Here is a 22,218-nt window from a genome sequence, read left to right as displayed (position 1 = left end):
TAGCCAACACCACGCCCGGCCGCCTTTGTCTGATGTGTAGACACTGCATGAGATCGAGTCGACCGAGTATGTATTCTTGGGTCTTTTGGTAAAGTCACGTTGATAGGTTCAAAGAAAATAACAACAAAAAATAACAAAAAACGACGACTTTTCGATCGCAACTCAAGCGGCCGTCTTCAGGGAAAGAAGACGACCGTGACTTTACCGAAAGACCCAAGAATATTAATTGCTGCAGTCACGAAAGCTTTAAGTGAAGATTTGACCGAGTACGTGTTGAGACGTTCGCCGCTCTTCTTGGCCGTTAGCGGGAATGGAACTCGGGTGGCGGGGGTGAGCGGCGCGGGGCGCTAAACGCCGCGCCGCCGTTCCCGGCACGGCGCTCGCACAGGGTGGCCAAGAATGCGCCTCTTGAAGAGTCGCCGCAGCTCGGATTGAAACGCGGCACGAGCGCTCGGCAATCGTCGCGACTCACGAAGACGGCGGCCTCGGGCCACTCAGCGCCCGCGTTTCGCTCGGCGATTGGGCAACTTCCATCCCTAACCCCACCCCCCCCCAACTCCTCCTCTTCTCTCTTCCCCTGGAACCCGGCGGGCGACTCGCGGTGTCTACCCGGGAGCTGCCGTCGCTTCGACGCTCGTGGAGAGCCATCGCGTCACCTTCGAGCGGTCGCCCGCGTCACGCGAAAGTTCGGTTCATTCGCGTTCTGCCGTGCGATGGCCGCCGCTGCCGCCACCGCCGCCGCTGCTGCCCGGGCGGCGACTGCGACGGGCGAGCCGTCGGTCACTTCGTGGCGTCCTTCATGCGATGACGTTGCCACGTCGTTTTGATACGAGCGAGCGAGCGCGAGCGCATCCACGCATCGCTGAGAAACATCCACGCGTTCAGGGTCATTTTTGTTGTTGTTGCTGCTGCTATCAATTTCCACGGCTGCGGGAATGGAACCGTAAGATCCCAGCAAACTGGCCCAGTGCCGGCACAGCCTGGCTTGTAGGCCACTGCAACCGGCAGGAGCTACCGCCGTCCTCCTACAGTCATCAAAGTGTCGACACGGCGCTTGCGACTAGGGCTTCACGCTGGCGAAATGTTAACTATCTCGCCCGGTATACAGGAGGTCGTTGGTTCGATCCCGTCCCTGACGCCGATATATTTGGACATCTGTAAAAAAAAAGAGCAGAATCCTCCAGCATATATAAATATTCTGATTCCGCATTCAAAGGAATGCTTGTCTCCGTGCTCAAACTATGATCTCTCTTTTGCGGTGCTGAGCCAGTTGGAGGAAATTCCACATTTCTATGGCAAGGCCAGTCATTCGGTAGTAGGATCACATTCATGCACCGGCACTGTTCACGTTCTGCTGTAATGTGCACTGACGCCTACTTTTTCGAGGGCGATATCGGCACATAAAATAAAGAAAGATCGATTGACTTCTTTCGCTTCACAGAATGAAGTGGACTCATTTTCACGAACGATGGAGGGATGCTGGCCTTAAGTCGACCTTCGACGCGCTTTTAACTTTGCAAACTTTTGGTTGTGACTCGGATGTTCTGCCACAACACCAGCTGGGCAGTTGAATCATTCACGCGATATTTATGATGGAGATCTACACGCGTGTTCTGTGCTAATGTTCAAACCATAGACTCTGCACTATCATTTGCAAGCGTAGGTCATTGTGTGCCAGTGTGAAAGCCAATTTTCCAAAATGTTCTCAAATTACCGATAAATGAAACATAAATGAAACGAGTAAGGCTTGCCATACGTATAATCAACTCACGTCTCCCTTTATGAAGTCATAATTAGACTTCGCTCCCTTAATACAGTGATTGGGGAATCTCAGTGGGATCTCACCGATTTAAAAAAATAAAAACTAATTAAAATTTTACCAGGTAAGGCCCACTGAGCTCTTTTTGAGAAGCGACCTGGCCTCAAATGATAGCTCAAAGAAAGCGACTTAGGGGCCGTCCATAAAGACTCTAAACGCGTGGTGATGTTGATTCTAAATGTGGAGGAAAAAACCGGAGAACCCGGAGAAAAAACCCACGCGGCCACGGGAAGACAGAGAGACACGCAAACTCCAAATATACAGCAGCAGCAGCAGGTGTCAGGGTCGGGATCTAACCCACGACCTCCTGTATACCAAGCGAGGTAGTTAACATCTCCTAGCCACCGTGATGATGATGATGAGAGAGACACGCAAACTCCAAATATACAGCAGCAGCAGGCGTCAGGGTCGGGATCTAACCCAAGACCTCCTGTGTACCAGGCGAGGTAGTTAACATCTCCTTGCCACCGTGATGATGATGAGAGAGAGACATGCAAACTCCAAATATACAGCAGCAGCATGCGTCAGGGTCGGGATCTAACCCACAAACTCCTGTGTACCAAGCGAGGTGGTTAACATCTCACCACGGAGAGAGAGACGACATGCAAACTCAAATATACAGCAGCAGCAGGCGTCAGGGTCGGGATTGAACCCACAACCTCCTGTGTACCAGGCGAGGTAGTTAACATCTCCTAGCCACCGTGATGATGATGAGAGAGAGACGACACGCAAACTCCAAATATACAGCAGCAGCAGGCGTCAGAGTCGGGATCGAACCCACAACCTCCTGTAGACCAGACGAGGTAGTTAACATCTCGGCAGCTGCTCAGCCAAAAGGCATCCTGCAATTGCAGGGACACAGACTCTTAATGTAAAAGGTGCGTCGTTTATACGAGTCAAGCCACGTGTCTCTTCAACACTCAGATGAGTACTGGGTCGTGCTCGTACCCCCAGCTGCCTGACGTGGAACTTCCACATCCCTAGGACAGAGACTGGTTTTCCATAATCGGCGCAGTGCGTGAACCACTGCACCAACCACTCACCACGATATATACTAGAGAGACAAAGACCCTCCACAATATAGCCTTAACAGACTGTTGGGGCAAGCGCTGTTAGCGAGCACCCATGAAGGCCACCACCATGCCCAGCCGCCTTTGTCTCCCAAGCGGCGATGTTTACACATCGCACCAGGTACTCATTTGTGGCTGAGTCGACCTCGGGGAGGCCCAGGACCAGTTCAGCAAATCGTCGCCGGTGTTGGTGGCCGTGAGCGGGACTCGAACTCGGGTCGCCGGGTTCGTCGCGCGGCGTAGCGCTAACCGTTGCACTGCTCAGAAACCTCGCGCGCACACACACACACACGCACACACCACCTCCTCCATGGTGCTGCCCGTTTTCCCACAGATGCTGACACATCCGCAAGCGCCGACCGCTCTCCTTCTGCCCGCGCGTGCCACGTGTGCGGCAGCAGCAGCAGCAGCGGCGGCGCCGTGCGCCAACCGCACACAGCGGTGAGTGAGCTATGTTCCGATCCTAATGGATTGGAGCTTGTGACCGCAGCCCGTGGTCGCATGCTCGCAGGCTCTCGCCGGCCAGCGACGAATTCGCGCCCCTCCACCGCACATCGCCAGAACTCTTGTGTTTTTTTTTTACATAACGACCAAAAATGTAATGACGTAGATCGACGGGGAAACAGAACCAGGACGCAGAGGATCGCTGCCTGATGCAGATGCGAATGGATCGAGAGTTGTGAGTTAAGGCGGGGAAAGAGAAGCGGAGAAAGGAGCAACACGAGAGCTCGATTAATAAGAAACAGAGAAATCTTAGCTCAAACAAAAACTGCGGTCATAAAGCAACCACAGTGCGATTAGAATATATATGTCATATTTATAACATATATATGTTATATGTTATATATATGTTATATATATTTTTTTATCGTTCCGTACTTTAGAAGATCTCTCCGATCCGTTTTCGGGTTCGTACCACGTGTTGTTTGGCTTCTCCCACTTCTGCGCTGGATGTTAGCGCGTGGAACGAAACGTCGGACACCGTGCCGAACAACACACACGCACAGGTACGCACACACGGTATGGCCCATACACACATCGGAAAGCTGTACATCACCAACCGCGAAAAACCTGGCAGTTATTCAAAAAATCGTTTCAAAATATATTATTTCAGACTTGCCTTGTGACCGCTGGTCCTGTGGTCACCGCTGCCTTGAGTGAATTAATCTCTGCGTTGTCTATGCTGTGTTGTTGATGCAGATATCCGCATCTGCCATGGTTTGTGCGGATACGGTTTAGGGTGAGCCATGAGCTTCGTGGAAGATCAAACCGAGGGAATCTTCTCCGTCGGGTCTTTCGCAAACGTGTTCGTGAGTTACTTTGAACTCCGTTCAGCTCTCGGTGTTTAACTCACATTTGTTGTAGGTGATGCGAATGGGCCCGAAAAGGGGGGGGGGGGGCGGGGCTTGCGTGACTTGAAGCAACGACGAGGAAGGTTACCGAGAGCCCTGATGAATGGGAAGGCGACTGTTTTCCTCGATCCGCAGGACTTCCCGGAGGGTTGCGGCGGATGGGCGGGGGAGAGATGCGTGACAGCACGGGCAAGCCAGGGTGTTGGGGTCGACTACAAACTAACAACGGGTCTTATTATAGATTCACAAACAAAACATGACGTAATTCCGCATTCTTGAAATTGTCATTCTGGATAAATAGGTTCACGCAGTAGTCGCCTTACGAATAGACAGTTACCCCACCACAGGGATGTGGAATTTCCACACCTGGCACAGGAATGCTGACGGACAATACGCCAACGATGATAGGAGCAGAGAAGCACTTTGACTTGATGCAAGTCATCCTTCATACCTCTACGGTTCGCCGTGTATGTCAAGTCTTTTAAAAAAAAGTACTTTAGTAACAAACTGTGAAAAAAACTATTAACTTTTCAAAGTGCAAAGTATAGGAAAGGTAAATAAACCACTTAAATAAATATACATATACAACTAAACAGCGTTTATCTTACCAGGCAAGGCCCACTGAGCTATTAGCTTATTTTTCAGAAGCGACCTGGCCACAAATGATAGTTCAACGAAGTGACTTATCACGTGGAAATTTATAGCAGCGAAATACTCTAAACGCGTATTTCTAAATGTGGAGGGAAAAACCGGAGGACCCAGAGAAAAATCCACGCGACTGTGGGGAGAGAGAGACACCGCAAACTCCAAATATACAGCAGCAGGCCTCAGGGTCGGGATCGAACCCACGACCTCCTGTATACCAGGCGAGGTAGTCAACATCTCACCAGAGTGACGGCCTAGTTGCAAGCGCTGCGTTGACACTGTGATGACTCTAGGAAGACTACGGTTGAGTGGTCTAGCCGTCAGGTTGCCCGGGCATTCGGCCACTTTTTTTGGATTTTCTGGTTTGATTCCCTGCAGCCGCGAGTAACATCCTTGGAGAATTAACCAAAGAGCTCTATCGACTGCAAAAGTATACATTAGAGACTCTGTGACGTGATTTACAAGAACAAGCCACTGTGTGCCAACCTAAAAGGGGGAATTCTAAATTTGGAAATCTACGAAAGTCGAGTGGCATGGCGAATAGTGCACTGGGCTATGGACCCAGCGACCTGAGTTCTATTCGCGGCTATGGCTAACGTCATTCACCGGTATGTTGAACTTCTTTCGTACCATGAGTAGCCAACAATGCTAATCGGAGGTGTGGAAACCAGAAATATCTCCTCGACCTGCTTTTTACCAACTCGCACTGACCAGCCTGGGGAAGTATGATCAAACAACCACGTGACCAACACAACATGGGAAGGCTTTAATCTAGCAGTGGATGTATCACGGCTCATAATGAACTTGATCATTTAAATTAAAATGTTTCGCTGTTATCAGAAAACCAAAAACAAAGTCAAGTGAAAGTGTCTCCGTGCTGAAGCAAGCGTGGAGGCACCACTCAGCTTCCCAGGCATGCCCGAGCCAGCGGTCGCAAATACATCTCACCACCACAAATCGGTAGTCAATGTATCGCCCCTCAAGTGACTATGGGCTACGTCAATCCGATCGCTCGGGTTGCAGATCCTCGGTTAATTAACGAACAGCAAGGCCCCCTTGATGGCAATCACACAAGTCTCTCTGTTAAGCCGCGTCTGAACGTAACGCACGTTTTAAGCCGGTGCCACTGGAATAATAATGACAATGAAAACGATTATTCGAGCGTACGCCTTTGTAGTTTAGACGCAAAACAATGAAAATAAACGCGCAATGTAAGCCGAGCGGGAGCAATTGGCGCGTGAGACCACGCGAGCGTCCGTCGGTTTCTCTCCAACAAGACTCGAGGTGGGAGCTCACCGAGCGTGCGTTCATGTTGATCGAGGGCATCGCGACGCCGACCCCGGCCGACTGACTCGAGATTATTATTATTGTTGTCGTTGCCGGCGGCGCGCCCGAAGTTAATGTATCCACGCGTTCGCAGGTATCACTGCGCCGTCCATGGAATGCGTCGGGATCTCGGCACGTGTTGATCTCGGGAAGCCAAGCGGGGGTGGGGGTTGAGCCTGGACAGGGCTTGGATGGACGACAACCGTGCCCACGAGGCTGTTTTGATTCACGTACAGTGCTATAAACTATTTTGTTTTATTTTAGCAGGTGAGGCACCAGTGAGCTATTAGCTTATTATTCAGGAGCGACCTGGCAACACAAATGGTAGCTCAACGAGGTGGCTTATCGCGTGGAAATCTAGAGCAGCCAAAGACTCTGAACGCGTGGTGATGTTGATTCTAAACGTGGAGGGAAACACCAGAGGATGTGGAGAAAAAGTCATGCAACCACTGGGAGAGAGACGCAAACTCCAAATATACACCAGCAGGCATCAGGGTCGGGATCGAACCAATGTCCTCCTGTATACCAGGCGAGGTAGTCAACATCTCCTAGCCACCGTGATGATGATGAGAGAAAGACACGCAAACTCCAAATATACACCAGCAGGCATCAGGGTCGGGATCGAACCCATGTCCTCCTGTATACCAGGCGAGGTAGTCAACATCTCCTAGCCACCGCGGTGCCCACAGCTCACAGTACGCGATTGGTCCGCGGAATTCTGGGCGGTCTCGTATGAACTTCAGAGCCACAAACAATATATACGTTAACAATATATACGTTAACAAACAATATATACGTTAACAATGTATACGTTAACAATGTATACGTTAACAATATATACGTTAACAATATATACGTTAACAATATATACGTTAACAATTTCTACGTTAACAATATATACGTTAACAATATATACGTTAACAATATATACGTTAACAATATATACGTTAACAATATATACGTTAACAATATATACGTTAACAATATATACGTGAACAATATATACGTTAACAATATATACGTTAACAATATATACGTTAACAAGGTATACGTTAACAATGTATACGTTAATAATGTATACGTTAACAATGTATACGTTAACAATATATACGCTAACAATGTATACGTTAACAATGTATACGTTAACAATGTATACGTTAACAATATATACGTTAACAATTTATATGTTAACAATATATATGTTAACAATATACGTTAACAATATATACGTTAACAATGTATACGTTAACAATATATATACGATAACATAACAACCCCTTCGATTAAATCGTGACCCGAGATCGATTGATCAAATTGTGCAGCTGGTGGGTCGTTAGAATCTTACATTTCTACGTAGTTGTTATTTTTTTATTAATTCAGCCCATCATTCAATAGGGGTCGAGAACGTGAGGTACCGCTTTGTGGGAATTCAACAGCGATTGTCCATCCGGTGGGCAGACTGGCCCCCTCCCATGGGAATGTGGAATTGCCACCACTGATCGTGGCTGCTGCCGATGGAGACGAGGAGGCACCGTCCCCGCGCCCTCGGTTTGAGCGGGGAGACATTCTGACCGCACGCAAAATGATTTACTTTGTAAATCATCCAGACGGAGTGAGAACAGCGAGTCCACTATCGTGCTCGTACTTGGACAACAGAGTTCACAGTGAGAGTGGCATCTGAGCTCCCAGTCACCAACAGCCGACTGCAGTCATTCCAGCCAAGTCAGATCCCCCCCACCATCACATACGGGTGCTTAACTTGCCCAACAGGGCCGTTTGCTAATTCTGCTTAATCACATTAACCCTCATCATTAGACCTCCTTTGCCAGTACCAAAATGTAATAATAAGGTTTTTCCCCTTTTTTCTGGCAACAAAACTGAAACCTTTTTACAAGGATTCATGTCTGCTTTAACCACAATATCTGCAGTCAAAATGCAAACAAAAAACATACTATGATAATATATGCATTGTCCTTGAAACTGATTGGTCCACACCAAGGGACTGATTGGTGTGGACCAATCAGTTTCAAGGACAATGCATATATTATCATAGTATGTTTTTTGTTTGCATTTTGACTGCAGGTATTGTGGTTAATGCAGACATGAATCCTTATAAAAAGGTTTCAGTTTTGTTGCCAGAAAAAAGGGGAAAAACCCTATTATTACACATTAACCCTATTAATGCTAATACCCATCTGATTATGAACAATCGTCGAAGGAATATGTACGGTGCCGTTGTCATTCCACTGCTGGATGAAGGCCTTCTGACACTGTGTCGGTCACGGGGGTTGTTTAAAGGTGGGGGGAGAGAGCCTGGCGAGTTCTATTCCCAGCCATGGCCATGAATTTAGGGGCCGATTCATGCGAGGTGGGGTGCCAATGTGGGAGTTTTTCACCAAACGAACTCACGATTCTTACTAACTTTTTTTTTTATTTTATCAGGTAATAAGGCCCACTGAGCTATATAGCTCTTTTTCAGAAGTGGTCTAGCCACAAATGATAGCTCAACGAAGTGGCTCATCGCGTGAAAATTCATAGCAGCCAAATACTCTAAAAGCGTGTTAATTCTAAATGTGGAGTGAGAAAAACCGGAAGACCCGGAGAAAGATCCACGCTGACCATGGGGAGAGGGAAATGCAAACTCCAAGTAAACAGGCATAGTCAGGGTCGAGATCGAACTCACGACCTCTTGCATACCAGGCGAGGGAGTTAACAACTCGCACCTTGGCGCCCCTCTGGTCAATGTGGGTTGGTAAAGCGGTCAACAGAAGCGTGTCAGATCTCACTGCTGATGTTAGCCACGGGCCAGGAATTTAAATCAGATGAGAGCAGTGTGCTAATCACTGTTCCACTGCTAAGTAATGCACAAAGACATTCCAATATTTTATATTAAACGTTTCTATATCTCATCTCCTGCATCATCTCCATTTCCATCCCTGCAGCAGTTAAATCAGTACTCCACATGCGTCTCAAAACGGAACTCGATCCAAGATCAGGGACATGTACGGATAGGTTCATGTACCCGGCTGTTCTCCTTGCAGCATCGTAACGCATGATTGCATTCTAGCGATGGACTGAAGGTGAGGTTTGCCGGGTGAGGAAACCAAAATTCATATCTAACAGAGAGGGCACTTGCCTATACACATCTGGCACATTGCCGGCTTCGGTTTCAGCAAAGCGTGACCCTGCTGATGAGCAACTCGGTGTTGAAACCGGTCCAGAGTTATTGCCAGAAGGCTGCGGGCCTGCATCTTTAGCACAGAAAGCTTTTTATTGTTTGGCTGCTATAAATTCACACGTGAGAAGCCACTGAGTTGAGCTATCGTTTGTGGCCAGGTCGCTTCTGAAAAAGAAGCTCATAGCGAAGTGAGCTTTACCTGGTAAAAAAATTAAAATGAGTTTAGTTTATATTGTCTTTTTTTGTTTTTTATTTGCTTACCTGTCCCGTACTTTGCACTCCTATCGTGTTTCTGTATCGTGTCTGTTGTTGTAACGTTCTTATCCCGTGCCTCCTACCGAACATCTGTGAAAAAGAGCTTTATAGCTCATCCGATCCCTCCTGCAGTATAAATACATATTCTGGTTCTGGCATTGGGGAGCAAGGATGTGGATTTCGTAGAGCAGGGGTTCCCAACCCCCGGGCCGCGGACCGGTACCGGTCCGCGGCCTGTTAGGAACCGGGCCGCACAGCAGCAGGAGGTGAGAGTGGTGAGTCCGCGCGTGGCCCACCCCCATTATTTTATTATTTACCACTTCCGTCCGCGCCTCTTTCCCGCACTGCGCACTCGTCTCAGTCACAGTGTTGGTAAGCCCACAAACTAACCCTAGTAGCCAAACTGAGTAAAAAACAAACGTCGCTGGAGAGCTTCTTTGAAAACGGAGAAAGACCCAATGATGAACCCCCCCCCGCCGTGAAAAAATTGTCTTCCACGAAACCGATCCCTTGTGCCAAAAAGGTTGGGGACGGCTGCCGTAGAGGACTTTGTTTGTGGGCTTTTGGGCCTGCGGTGAGAAACCGTGCACAAAAAAAACACAATTTAAGGGGGTTTCAAAGAGGTCAATCGACGTTTGTCATTCGGCTGGGCTACTTCCATCACGTTGATGGAGTAACGAGATCAACTGCTGCGCTAAGAGACCGGTGTTTGAGGCAGGAGTAATGTCCGTGTTATTGTAGCAGTCAGAGAGCTGGACTTCACTCATGCATACGGGGGGGGGGGGGGGGCGGGGAGGGAACAGCTTCAGCTCTTTTGGATATCGGTGCATGGGAACGATGCAATCAATATGATGACCGCATTAGATTGATGACCTTTAAGTAGTGATGTGCAAGTGTTTATTAAAATTGCCAACTGGTTGAAAGTTAAATCTGCATTCTGAGTGTTGGCAGGGTGTTTGCCTACCAATCGAAAGGTTAAAAGTTCAAAACCTAATCCTGCTTATGGATCAGCGCAGGCAAATCATCCCTCTGGATCAATAAACAGGGTAACCACCTTGTGCGAAGTCAGAATCAGAAATATTTTTTAATCATCAGTGGAAACCCTGCTGACAGCCTAGCCCCCACCAAAGAAATGTGGAATTACCAACGCCGGCTCAAGGCTGCAAACAGTGATGAGCACTTCTCCCAACTTGCGTTTCTGACTTAACTGTTGGAAGTGACGCGAAGGCATTCGACCTTCTGGCACCCACTTCTATGTTCACGGACACAGCCTCTGCACTGAGTGCAACCTGGGCAGGGTACCACGAGTTCTTCATTGAGAGACCCGACGACGCAGAAGAACCACGGCATCGATCTTCCGTGAAGCATCCACGCACAGATGCGGACACTTGATGATGGTTGCGCGCGCGTGGAAAATTGAAATCTCCCCGGCGGCGTGGAGACTCTGCTCACCACCCAGAGCAGAACCGTGGACCGCATCACCACTCCATACCCGATTCACAAACACGAAGGAGGAGGAGGAGGCGTCACCACAGCCGGGATGTGTGTCCACCACTCCGCTACACCTGATGCAATCGTCTGGCTCAACCAGCTCGATGTAAAACTATCAGCTGTCGCTCTGCGTCGACGTAGACCACACGAAGAACAAGCTCATCGATTATGTAAACTCCCCGCGCCCGTGACATAGAGCTCTGCGTGCGCGCGAATCCACAACCGCATTCAGTGCTGAACACGAGCACAGATTCATGCGGGGGTTTTGCAAAATAAAACCTTAAATTTTGTCCTGTCCCCAGTTCACCTTTTGTTTTTTAAGATCTTGACGCCACCGACCACAGATCGGAGGACCGGTGGGTGGGGAGGGGGGTAGAGGAGTGGGGGGTGGAAGGAGGGGGGGGATGGAGGGGGGGTGGAGGAGTGGAGGAGGCATGGAGGGGGTCGGGAGGTTTGGCAAACATCCGCGTTGGGGCACCGCGCGCGTCTCACCTTGCGCTTCTTGGCGCGGCCCTCGGCCTGCAGCGTGCGCGTGCACTGCTCCACACACTCGGTGAAGCTCAGGCCGCCCGGCTCGCCACTGTAGTCCTCGTTGGCCAGCTTCGCCAGCGCCAGGATGTAGCTGCAGGCGATGCGCAGGATGGCCAGCTTGCTGAGCTTCTGCCCGTACGAGTAGCACGGCACCTGTGGGAAACGAAGGCGGAGTGAGGACGGAACCCACCACCCCCCTCCAGCACCCCGCCACGTGCGCCCCTCCGAGCCAAGTGCCAGCTCGGTTACCCGCGCACGCGGCCGTGGCGTCAGAGTGGAACGACCGATGCGGGGCAGAGCGGTGCGCCGTGCTTCGGGCGCTTTGCTCGCATTCGGCCGCGTCTGGGAGTGAACTTTCTGGGGATCATAATCGAGGACGAACATTTTTACCTCGAACAGTCGTCGTCACCGTGATTGTCGTTGTTATTTTAGGCCACGGTTGCGCGGTCATCAGCCGCCTCCGTCTCTCGCGGGCTCACGGTCCACCGACCCGTCTGACCCACGCGCGTCAGCTGACCTCATCGCCACGTCTCCGCTGCGGGCGTACTAACCGCGGCGCGTTCCCTCCTTCGTCCGCCGCTCCATCGTTAGTCTCGACCACCGGCCGTCGTCACTACGAGCGGCGGGCTTCTGGCCAAGCAACGCTTGCTTCTCCCTGTGTCTCTCAGTGCATTTACAAGAGCGTTCACTTTCGTTTGCTTTTTTGCACGTGTCAGCTTTCATTCCATTTGACTCGGATTTGAGCTGTGCACACTTCTCCGCTGCGAGCGTCAGCAGCTGCGTGCTTAGCAGCTTGTCGGAAACGCATCCCTGGAAGGCAGCGCAGGGAAACACGCTGCCCGCTGGCATTGGGGGACTTTTACTTCAAGGTGTTCCGAATCTTGAGTCCTTCCTCTCTCTCCCTCGAACCTTAATTGCTTCGGGACCTATGGCTGGGCCACACAATAGCACCTTATTGTTTAAAATTCACATTCAGCTCCCACAAATAAACACAACTTATCCTCTATCCTCCTGTGTCCACCAACATAGTCACTCAATCGCTCATTCTATCCCGATCCACCAGGGGAAACCCATTTATATACTTGATCCCTCTCACAAGAGACTCTTTGTAAAACTTGAGCTCTTCAAACAGTTACTCAAAGTTGTGCGGTACGAGCCCGACGCTTAGGCTGGCATTCGCAAATCCGGTGTTGTGACAGAGTTGTAAAACCAAAAGAGATTGGTCGCCAAGAAAGGTGACCTGGGATTGGACCTAAAGGTCTCGAGTTGCCCTCCACAGAGTTGACGAAGAAGGGCTTTTAAAAGAAAGCCACAGTTTGCCGAGCCGAGCACACAATTAGTGGGAACGCCGCTAGTTTGATTCGTAAATAGCCGCCCATAGACACCGCTACTTTGTCAATGAAAGAAATCGCCTTGCCCGTACATCCATGTTGTGGGGGATTAATTGGCAATTTGAGGTTGTTCAACAAACACGTTTCCGTGTGAAGTGCATCCGTAGGAAGTCTGCATCGTCCACCCTCCCCCCCCCCATGTGTCAGAGACTTCATAATCAATGATAATGCGTGTATTTACAAATATATAGATAAAGATCCCCCGTATAGCCTTAACAGACTGTTGGGGCAAGCGCTGTTAGCGAGCACCTGTAAAGGCAGACACGGCACACGAGGGGGTGGGTGGCCAACACCACGCCCAGTCGCCTTTATCTCCCCAGCGGCGATGTTTGCACACCGTACCAGGTACTCATTTGAGGCTGAGTCGACCTACGTGAGCCCCAGGACCAGTTCAGATAATCATCACTTTTTTTTTTGCCCGTGAGCAGGAGTCGAACTCGGGTCGCCGGGTTCGTAACCGCTACACCACCGCTACATACGCATCGTTACAAACATCCAGATGAAATTATTGGGGGGGGGGGGGGTGGGGGGAGAAAATGTCATTAATTAGCGAGCACCATTTTTATGTTCCGTTGAGTGGTCTGCCTATGACCACGCCGACACTCCCGACGACATCTTTGTGTCTCCCCTGCTAATGGTGATCACATCCCAGGGTGCCACGCATTCTCACTTTGGGCTGAGTCAAAGTGAGGGGAAGGCCCCTGTACGTTTCAGACACCACTCGCCACCCACGTTATGCAATAGCGTGGAGTCCATGCACCACAGTTAACGAGTCACTGTATCTCATCAGGTGTGACACATAGGCCGGATTATGATTAATGTGGTTGGATTTTTACTGAACTGCCACCTCTCTTGTTTGTTTCAACGTTCTGACCGGCTCCTCCTGGACATCTGTGAACAAGAGCTTCAGAGCTCATCGGATTCCTCCAGTATCAATCAATATTCTGATTCTCATTCACAGACCCCAAGTTTGAGACATGCGACTATCCCTCCAATGGTCTATAAAATGAGTACCACCTTGTGGCCATTAATTTAAATAATGAATTAGTACAACACTGTGATACCCACACGTTTACAGTGGCCTTCTAAGGATGGACTCACCCCCATCATGGCAATGTGGAATTTCCACTTCATCGAGAGAGATCAGCCGCATGGCACTGTTTGCGTGAGGAAGGAGATGCTGAGCGTGTGACAATTTTTCTAATTATTTTAAATGAGACGAGTCTTTAAAAAGTTTGGAATTAAATTCATGTCTTTTAGGTGTCTGATGAATCGTGGCATCTAAATCGCATGATTAATAGCCACTTTATTAATATCTAAAAATAAGAGTAAACCTTAACATTTCATTACGCCCGTCTAAATTTGTCGTGTGAAGACCAATACTTTTTTTTTATTCACGGCTTCCTGATTAATGGTATTATTGTGAAGATTGGAGTTCAAATTCACTTTGCATTCATTTCTCCGGCCGGGTGTGTAGAGTCGAGTTACAATTCACAAAAACAAACCACCGCTGTCGTCTCTTCTCAAACCAACCCCCACGGAACAATGATTGTTGTTGTTGTTGCAGGAGTCGTCATCTGGTTAAAGATGAAGGCAATTCGTGTAAGGAGTAACACTTTCACTTCTGCTTTCGAGCTCCGCACAAACAACTGCAAATCGTATCTTCTTCTGCGCTTGCATTTTAGGGAACCCGTGGCTCCACAAACAAACAAAGACAAAGATCCCCCGCGTAGCCTTAACAGACTGTTGGGGCAAGCGCTGCTAAGCGAGCACCTATGAAGGCCGGCTCGCAACGAGCGCGCGGTACAGCGGAAAATGTGGACCGCGCCTTTATCCGTGTGGACGACATCGAGTGTTGCCCCCTCGCACGCGTGGGGGTTCCTCCGGGTGCCGCGGTTTCCTCCCACATCGAAACACCTCGACACACCGCGGACTGCAGCGCTCGGGCAATTTGTTGGCAGCGACCGCTGAGCGCGTCGCTGCTGCCTTTGTACGTAGGTGCACGTTGAACTTCTTTCGCACCGTACGTAGGCAACCACCTCCTCGCGCGTCCGAGTCGGCATTGTCGTGAAATTATGATGATTGTTATTATTATTATTATCCTGAGAACGGTGGACGCGACGACTTTCCAAGGCTACAATCGCACCACAAGGACTGGATGATTTTTTTAAAAAAAAATCTTGTTACCCAGCGAATCGAGCGGCTGCTATGCAGCGCCGGACTCGCTCGCGCCTTCGGCCACCCCGTGGCTGCACACACGGAGGTGGGGGGGAATTCCTGACCACCACTGCGACTTCATCGTTGTTGCTGCTGCTGCTGCTGCTGCAAGGAGGTGCTACCGTGCAGCAGCACCAGTGCTGACAACAAGGGGGACACGTGGCTGTAGTGAAGGCCGTCGTGAACGCTGCCACCGCTGTAAGTTTTATAATCGCGCCCCTGCGAGCAAGCGGTGGCCTCTGGTGGTGGGGGGAGGGGGGGTGGAGAGAGAGAGGGAGGGAGGGAGGGCCCCAGCAAAAACACGGTCCGAAAATAAACACGGCTGCTCCGTAATACAAATAGGGAATCATTCCAAAACAACGCGCTTTTTGTAAAAAAAAAAGGTGAACCAGACGCGTGCCCGTTGCTGAGCGGGTGAGCGGGCGAGCGAGCGAGCGAGGTGGCTGGGAGGGAACACGTGTCTGTGCGCGCCCGAGCACCTGTTTCCTCCAACGTCTTCCCAACGTTCTGGGGGTCGGGGGGAAGAAGTGCGGTAAGGGTAAACCATCGCCCACGGGTGGCTCAGGGCATTGCTTCAAAGGCAACGCGAGAGAGATTGAGGCTGTGACACCGTTTTGCCAAATGTAGCAGCGGGAGGCATGCAGTGCCGGTGTCACGTTGATTTAAAAAATATATATACCCCAGCTTAATGATTCCGTTTAATAAAAACGCACGACTCGTTAGTTAATGTGTACAAATGACAACTTCAGGTCGTAGGGCTGAACAAACAAAGAATGTGGAAGCAAACAATGTAACTTACCACTAATTTGCTATTGGATTAAAATATATATTCTTATGATGTCGAGTGTGGTGGTGGCGCAGTAGTTTGGACTCTGCACTTTAAACCCGGTGGCCTGAGTTTGAATCCAGGCCACGGCCTACAATGAGTGGTGAGTGAATTTAGCACCCCCCCCCCCGCCCCAGGATCAACATTTCAACCGCGTGAAACCCGGGACACCCTGGCAAAACGAGACGCTCCATCTCAGCCGACTTTCCCGTGTGTAATATGAAACAACAACAAAAAGACCCCCCAACACTGACCAGCGTGGTGAAGTATGGACAAACAACCCCCCCCCCCCCCATGACCCCCATGGGTGTGGGCAGACGCTCATCCAGCAGTCGGATTGACAAAGGGCCGTGTCGCGTGACGTTCACGTAATGCACTGCGGGTCACAACCGGCTGACATCTGCACCGTGATGTTTCAGGTGTCCTGGGTGGTTCATCGGTGAGTGGCGCCGGTTGAAGTCACCCGTTCCCTTTCTCACTCAGGCCAGTTTGGTAATTTTCCATTGGCAGGTAACCGCATTGCCAACACGTCCCAGATGCTGCTGCTGCTGTTGATGGAATTTATTTGTGATTGTCCGTGGCTGTGAGAAATACAGCCACGCAAGAGGGGGGGGGGGGGGGGGGGGTATGGGCGCTTTAGAAACATCCGTTCAGAGTATCTGGCTGCCTTAAATGTCCACGTGACAGGCCACTTCGTTGCGCTGTCTGAAAAATACCTACATAGCTCAGCGGGCCTTACCCTGGTAAAACAAAATGTGTTCAGTTTAAGCTGAGAATGAACTTCAATGGGATCGACTGCTGTCTCAGATCCCCCCATGACGCGCCTGCTGGCGAAGCAAGCTTGGCAGTGCGGAGATAGTGCAGCAAGTAGGTATGTTCACCAATCCGTGCAGACTTTGATCGCTCTCGCATCGCATTCGTGGGTTATCTACGGCCACACCGACTTCCCCTCCCTCCCCCACACACGTGCACGTTAAAAAGACTCGAAGGGGAATTGGCCAATTAGCTAAACCAGGACGTCGACTCATAAGGCTTTTGGTTTTTTTTGTCACGTTACAGCAAATACAAGTAACAACGATGCTCATTAATTGTTATGCTGATATTGATAGATGATCGTGTTTAGCTTGTGATGATTAACAATTGAAATGCTTCTATGTGACCGGCGCCAATTAATGTCGATAATGGTTTGTGACCAATGCTCTTGCCACCGCTGATGCTAATGATGATGACAATGACAGCTTGTATTGGTTATCATTTAAATTAATGTAATCTACCGTTACCCTGCTAATGATGACGATGTTGAGAACGATATTGGCAACATTTGGTGTTGGCGTGCAGCACGTTGCAAGTAACTAACGGAACTTTCATGGTTTATTTGTGTTCTATTATACTGTGGATTAATGGTGTTATTGTTATTTAGCTTCGTCATAAATATTGCCCCAAGTAGGTGTAAACTATTTGACTGATTTAGCAATACAAATTAGTTTTTTTTTTTATTTACTTTTCAGAGTAAAAGTTATTATTAATGAATATTGCAACCATAATGCATGGGATATACATTGACATGTCTCGTGTAAATGCAGCTGCAGCTCACGACGCTTTAACATCATAGAAACAGCAAGTCTCCGAAGCAAGAGAGTATGATTTGAAATCGCAGTCTGGGTCAAATCAATGCCATCATCAGTACCATCATCCTCCCCGGGGCGGTTAAAATAATGAACACCTGGTGAGGCCGTACAACTTCGTGGATGACAACAGCAGTTTGATCATGGGAAGACCGGTGCTTGCCATAGATATGTGGAATTCCCACCACGGGCTTAACAATTTCTATTGTATATTGTATTTTTTTTTTGTCAAAGGGAGAATGGTGAAGCATGTTCTGCATAACTCGAGGACGCATCAGAGAGCTATGCAAACAACCATCAGAGAGCTATGCAAACAACCACGAAAAACCTTTGCAGCTGCATGCGTACCCAAATGAAACGACGTGTCCTATGCACAGACTCGGGCTCACCATGACAAGAGGGAATTCCCACCGCTGTGGCAGAGATGAGCATCGCACCCAGAAAATGAATTTAAGGAAGGGTTCGGATACTCTGACACTTTGACCCTGACACTCTGACACCTTCACATGCTGACACTTTGACCGTGAAACTTTGACCCTGACACTAACACCTTGACATTATGACACTCTGGTCCTGACACTTTGACCCTGACAATCTGATACTTTGACCGTGACACTTTGACCCCGACACTCTGACACTTTGACCCTGACACTCTGACACCTTCACATTCTGACAGTTTGACCGTGACACTTTGACCCCGACACTCTGGCACCTTCACATTCTGACAGTTTGACCGTGACACTTTGACCCCGACACTCTGACACTTTGACCCTGAAACTTTCACATTCTGACAGTTTGACCGTGACACTTTGACCCCGACACTCTGACACTTTGACCCCGACACTCTGACACCTTCACATTCTGACAGTTTGACCGTGACACTTTGACCCCAACACTGTGACACTTTTACCCCGACACTCTGGCACCTTCACATTCTGACAGTTTGACCGTGACACTTTGACCCCGACACTGTGACACTTTGACCCTGACACTCTGGCACCTTCACATTCTGACAGTTTGACCGTGCCACTTTGACCCCGACATTCTGACACTTTGACCCTGACACTCTGACACTTTCACATTCTGACAGTTTGACCGTGACACTTTGACCCCGACACTCTGACACTTTGACCCTGACACTCTGACACTTTCACATTGTGACAGTTTGACCGTGACACTTTGAGCCCGACACTCTGACGCCTGGACATTCTGACACTGATCCGCTGACACTATCACACGTTAACCCTGATGCCATGACCGTTTGTCCCTGACGTTATGACCCTTTGACTCAGACACTGTGACATGTTGATACAGTATTCGAACACTGACACTCTGATACTAATATTCTGACACACTGACACTTTAACACTGCGACACTTTAACACTGCGACACTGATACACTGACTCTTTGACACTAACACTCGGACACATTGTATGTTGAACTTCTTTCGCACCGTACGAAGCCAACCGTTAATCAGAGGTGCGGGGGAAGGACAACAAACTAAATACAAAAAGCATTTCTAAAGAGATTCGCTTTCACACATTGACACTTTGACACTTATTACGGACACCCTAACATTCTGACGCACTGCCACTTTGACACTAACACTGAAACTTTGACACGAACACTCGGAGACAGTGACACTCTTTCACTCTGACATCCTAAAATTCAAACAAACGCCCTGACACTTTGACACTGATATTGACCGACGCTGACTCCCTGTCCCTTGTAAACCCTTGACATTCTGACTCACTGACTCTTTGGCACGAGCACTGCCACACTCCGGACACTGCAACATTGGCACGCGCCGGTAGACACGCCAACGACAGGAGGCTTTCTCCACAATCCCGGCTGTCGCTGAATGAGGCCGATTGTAGTCATCGGCGAAACGCCGTTACTCGAATTGTAAACGCTGTTGCGGGTTTACTCTCCAACACACCGGCGTGCTGATCTCGCAACTACTTGGCACGTTTTGTTTACGTGACAACCCCTTGCTAATCGGGTATGTCAGGTGGTGGCCGGGTTTAACGACACATTCATATTTACGCGATCAAATTCCCCCCATTATGAACTTTCACCCTGACACACCGCTCTGACCCGAGCGCACTCTGACACTTTGACCGTGAGCCGATTTTGCTCACGCCACTCCTGCCCCCCCTCCCCCGCCCGTCATTTAGTGAGGCCGGCTCAGCACGTGGTGGGGAGCTGGGGGGGGGGGTGGCAGGGGAGATGGGGGGGGGTCACTCACGGACCATCGCTGCCACCTCGCCGAGACGACCAAATCACCTGCTGGCGAAGAGCTTCGAAAGCGGCGCTGATGGTGTGCACGCGCGTGCGTTCTCGTGCGTTCGCGAGGAGCCTTCTCGTCTGCTGCACCACCTTCGAGTCCGAGCCCTGCAACGACGCTGCCCCGCCGGACTCGTCGTCGTCATCCTGCCCCGGCCCTGGCCCTGCCCTCGGGCCTGCCCCTTGCCCGGTCCCGGCGCTGTCCATGCTGTCCTCCTCGCTTGGCGCTCCGAGGACTCCGAACCGGGCCCTCTTGGAGGAAGGAGGGAGCGGTGATGTGTGCTGCTGCTGCTGCTGCTGTTGTTGCTGCTGTTGCTGCTGCTGATGATGATGCTGCTCTTGCTGCTGGTGGTGCTGCTGTTGCTGCTGCTGATGATACTGCTGCTGATGATGGTGCGCGAGGTGATGATGACGTTCGTCCACGTAAGACAGTGCATGATGTAGGTGGTGGTGGTGGTGGTGCAGATGCTGCTGCAGCTGCAGCTGCTGCAGCTGCAGGTGGTGGTGGTGCCTCCTCTTCCCACCCACTGAGGCCGGCGAGAGCGAGCACTCGTCGCCACTGCCGCCGCTGCTTGTCCCCGTGCTCGCGTCGAACGCCGAGGAGGAGGAGGAGGGCACCACGGCCACCTTGGGGCCTCGGATCACGTTCACCGTGGCCGCCCTGCCTAGGGCGGACGCCTCGGCCGAGGCGGCAAGACCCCAGAGGAACTGGCTGGGGTAGAAGGCGCCGAGCGGATGGTCGGGCTTCATCTCCTCCAGACGCGACGAGGAGCAGGCACCGACGCCACCACCGCCGACGACGCCGGCGGCAGCCACCACGTAGCTGGGCGTGGGGCGGAACGCGTGGGGCAACTCGGCGTGCCCCGTCGGGGTCCGCCGAGGCTCCCCGGGCTCCTCCGTCTCGCTGCTGTCGAGGGGACTGCCCGGCGGGGATCCCGTGCTCGACGCCAGGGAGCCCGGCGCCGGGGGAGGGTACCTGGTCGGCTTGCTCGACTTTCGGGGCGTCTTCGCCTTCCTCGCCGGCCCCAGCGACCTGGGACCCTCGGCGGCGATGTCCCGCATCCTGTTCATGGTCTCCGCCCGGGGTTGGCGGCAGCGCAAACGATGCGGGAGCCGCGGCGAACTCGCGCGCGGCAACAAAAACAGCAACAAAAAGTCGCACCCCGGCGCGCGACCTTGCGCGGAGGCGCCTGTCGCGACCGTCGGTGGATTTTGAGTCGAGGCTCGACGACGTCACCACCGCTGCCGGTGCTGTGTGGTCACGACCATGGCTTGACAGTCCCCAGCGAGTGCGCGCACGTGCGCGCGCGCGTCCGTCTGTGTGAGTGGCTTGGAAGTCCGGCGGGGAAGACGGGCGGCCGGGCGAGTGAATGAGCGCGCGATGAGACGAACTCGCAGGTCGAGGAGTTGAAGATTGCGCGTGGCCGTGGGCGAGCGAGCGCGAACGAGAGCGTGAGAGCGCGCGAGCGATACGGCGGAACTGAATGACTGAGGGATTGAATGAGCGAGTGGGATGCCGAACGAGGGAGGGAGCGAGCGAGCGAGCGTGAGAATGAAAGTGTCACCGAGTGAGTGGCAGAAGAAGAAGAATAGCGAGTGAGTGTTGGGTAGCGAGTCCACGGTCATGAGGTGCATCCCCGCTCTGTGTCGCGTCCCCGATGATCCCCGACTGCCATCGCAGCTCACAGCAGCAGTGGGAACTCGTGAGCAAGCGGCAGCAGCAGCACGGAAGAGCAGGCGGGGACTCTCCTCTGCCTGTCTGTGTCTGTGTGTTCGCTGTGTGTGTGTTCGTCTCTCGCTCCACTGCAAAGCCAGCAGGAGCAGCAGCAGACTTTTTTCAGGATCGAGGGAGAGAGGAAGGCAGGGAAGAGGGGCGGGGGGAAGGGATGAGAAGGGCGGGTAGGGGGGGGGGTCTCTTGCTCCTGGCGAGCGGTGGGGGTTGGAGAGGGTAAAAAAGAATCTGCAGACTAACTGGCAACAGCTGTGTTTACCCAGCCGGCGCCGGCCTAAGCTTAGCACACTCGCCCGTCGCCATTCCCTCCTCCCTCGCTGCCTTCTGAACCACCCAGCCACCCGCCAACAGCACATCCCATCACACACACATCCACACATACACACACACATGCACACACATCCACACACACACAGTCACACGTACACACATCCACACACATCCACGCACGCGCGCCCACACATCCACACACG

The 22,218-nt window shown here is 51.1% G+C and overlaps 1 protein-coding gene across 1 annotated transcript in view; it reads right to left on the bottom strand.

Moving 5' to 3' along the window:
* Positions 1-21,910, bottom strand: part of ATOH8 (atonal bHLH transcription factor 8) — a 39,151-nt gene extending 17,241 nt beyond the window's left edge. Inside the window, exons 1-2 of the mRNA XM_032969014.2 lie at positions 20,014-21,910; positions 11,629-11,820 (exon numbers count right to left, since the gene is read on the bottom strand). Of these exons, the coding sequence (XP_032824905.2) occupies positions 11,629-11,820; positions 20,014-21,084 (1,263 nt within the window). The 5' untranslated portion in view covers positions 21,085-21,910. The remainder of the gene's footprint in view (positions 1-11,628; positions 11,821-20,013) is intronic.
* Between the last annotated feature and the right edge of the window lie 308 nt (positions 21,911-22,218).

This window comes from Petromyzon marinus, chromosome 41 (genome assembly GCF_048934315.1).
Source record: "Petromyzon marinus isolate PM22_M1 ecotype Great Lakes invasive population chromosome 41, UKy_Petmar_22M1.pri1.0, whole genome shotgun sequence".
NCBI classification, from domain to species: Eukaryota; Metazoa; Chordata; class Hyperoartia; order Petromyzontiformes; family Petromyzontidae; genus Petromyzon; species Petromyzon marinus.
This window is presented reverse-complemented; position numbering and strand designations above follow the sequence as displayed.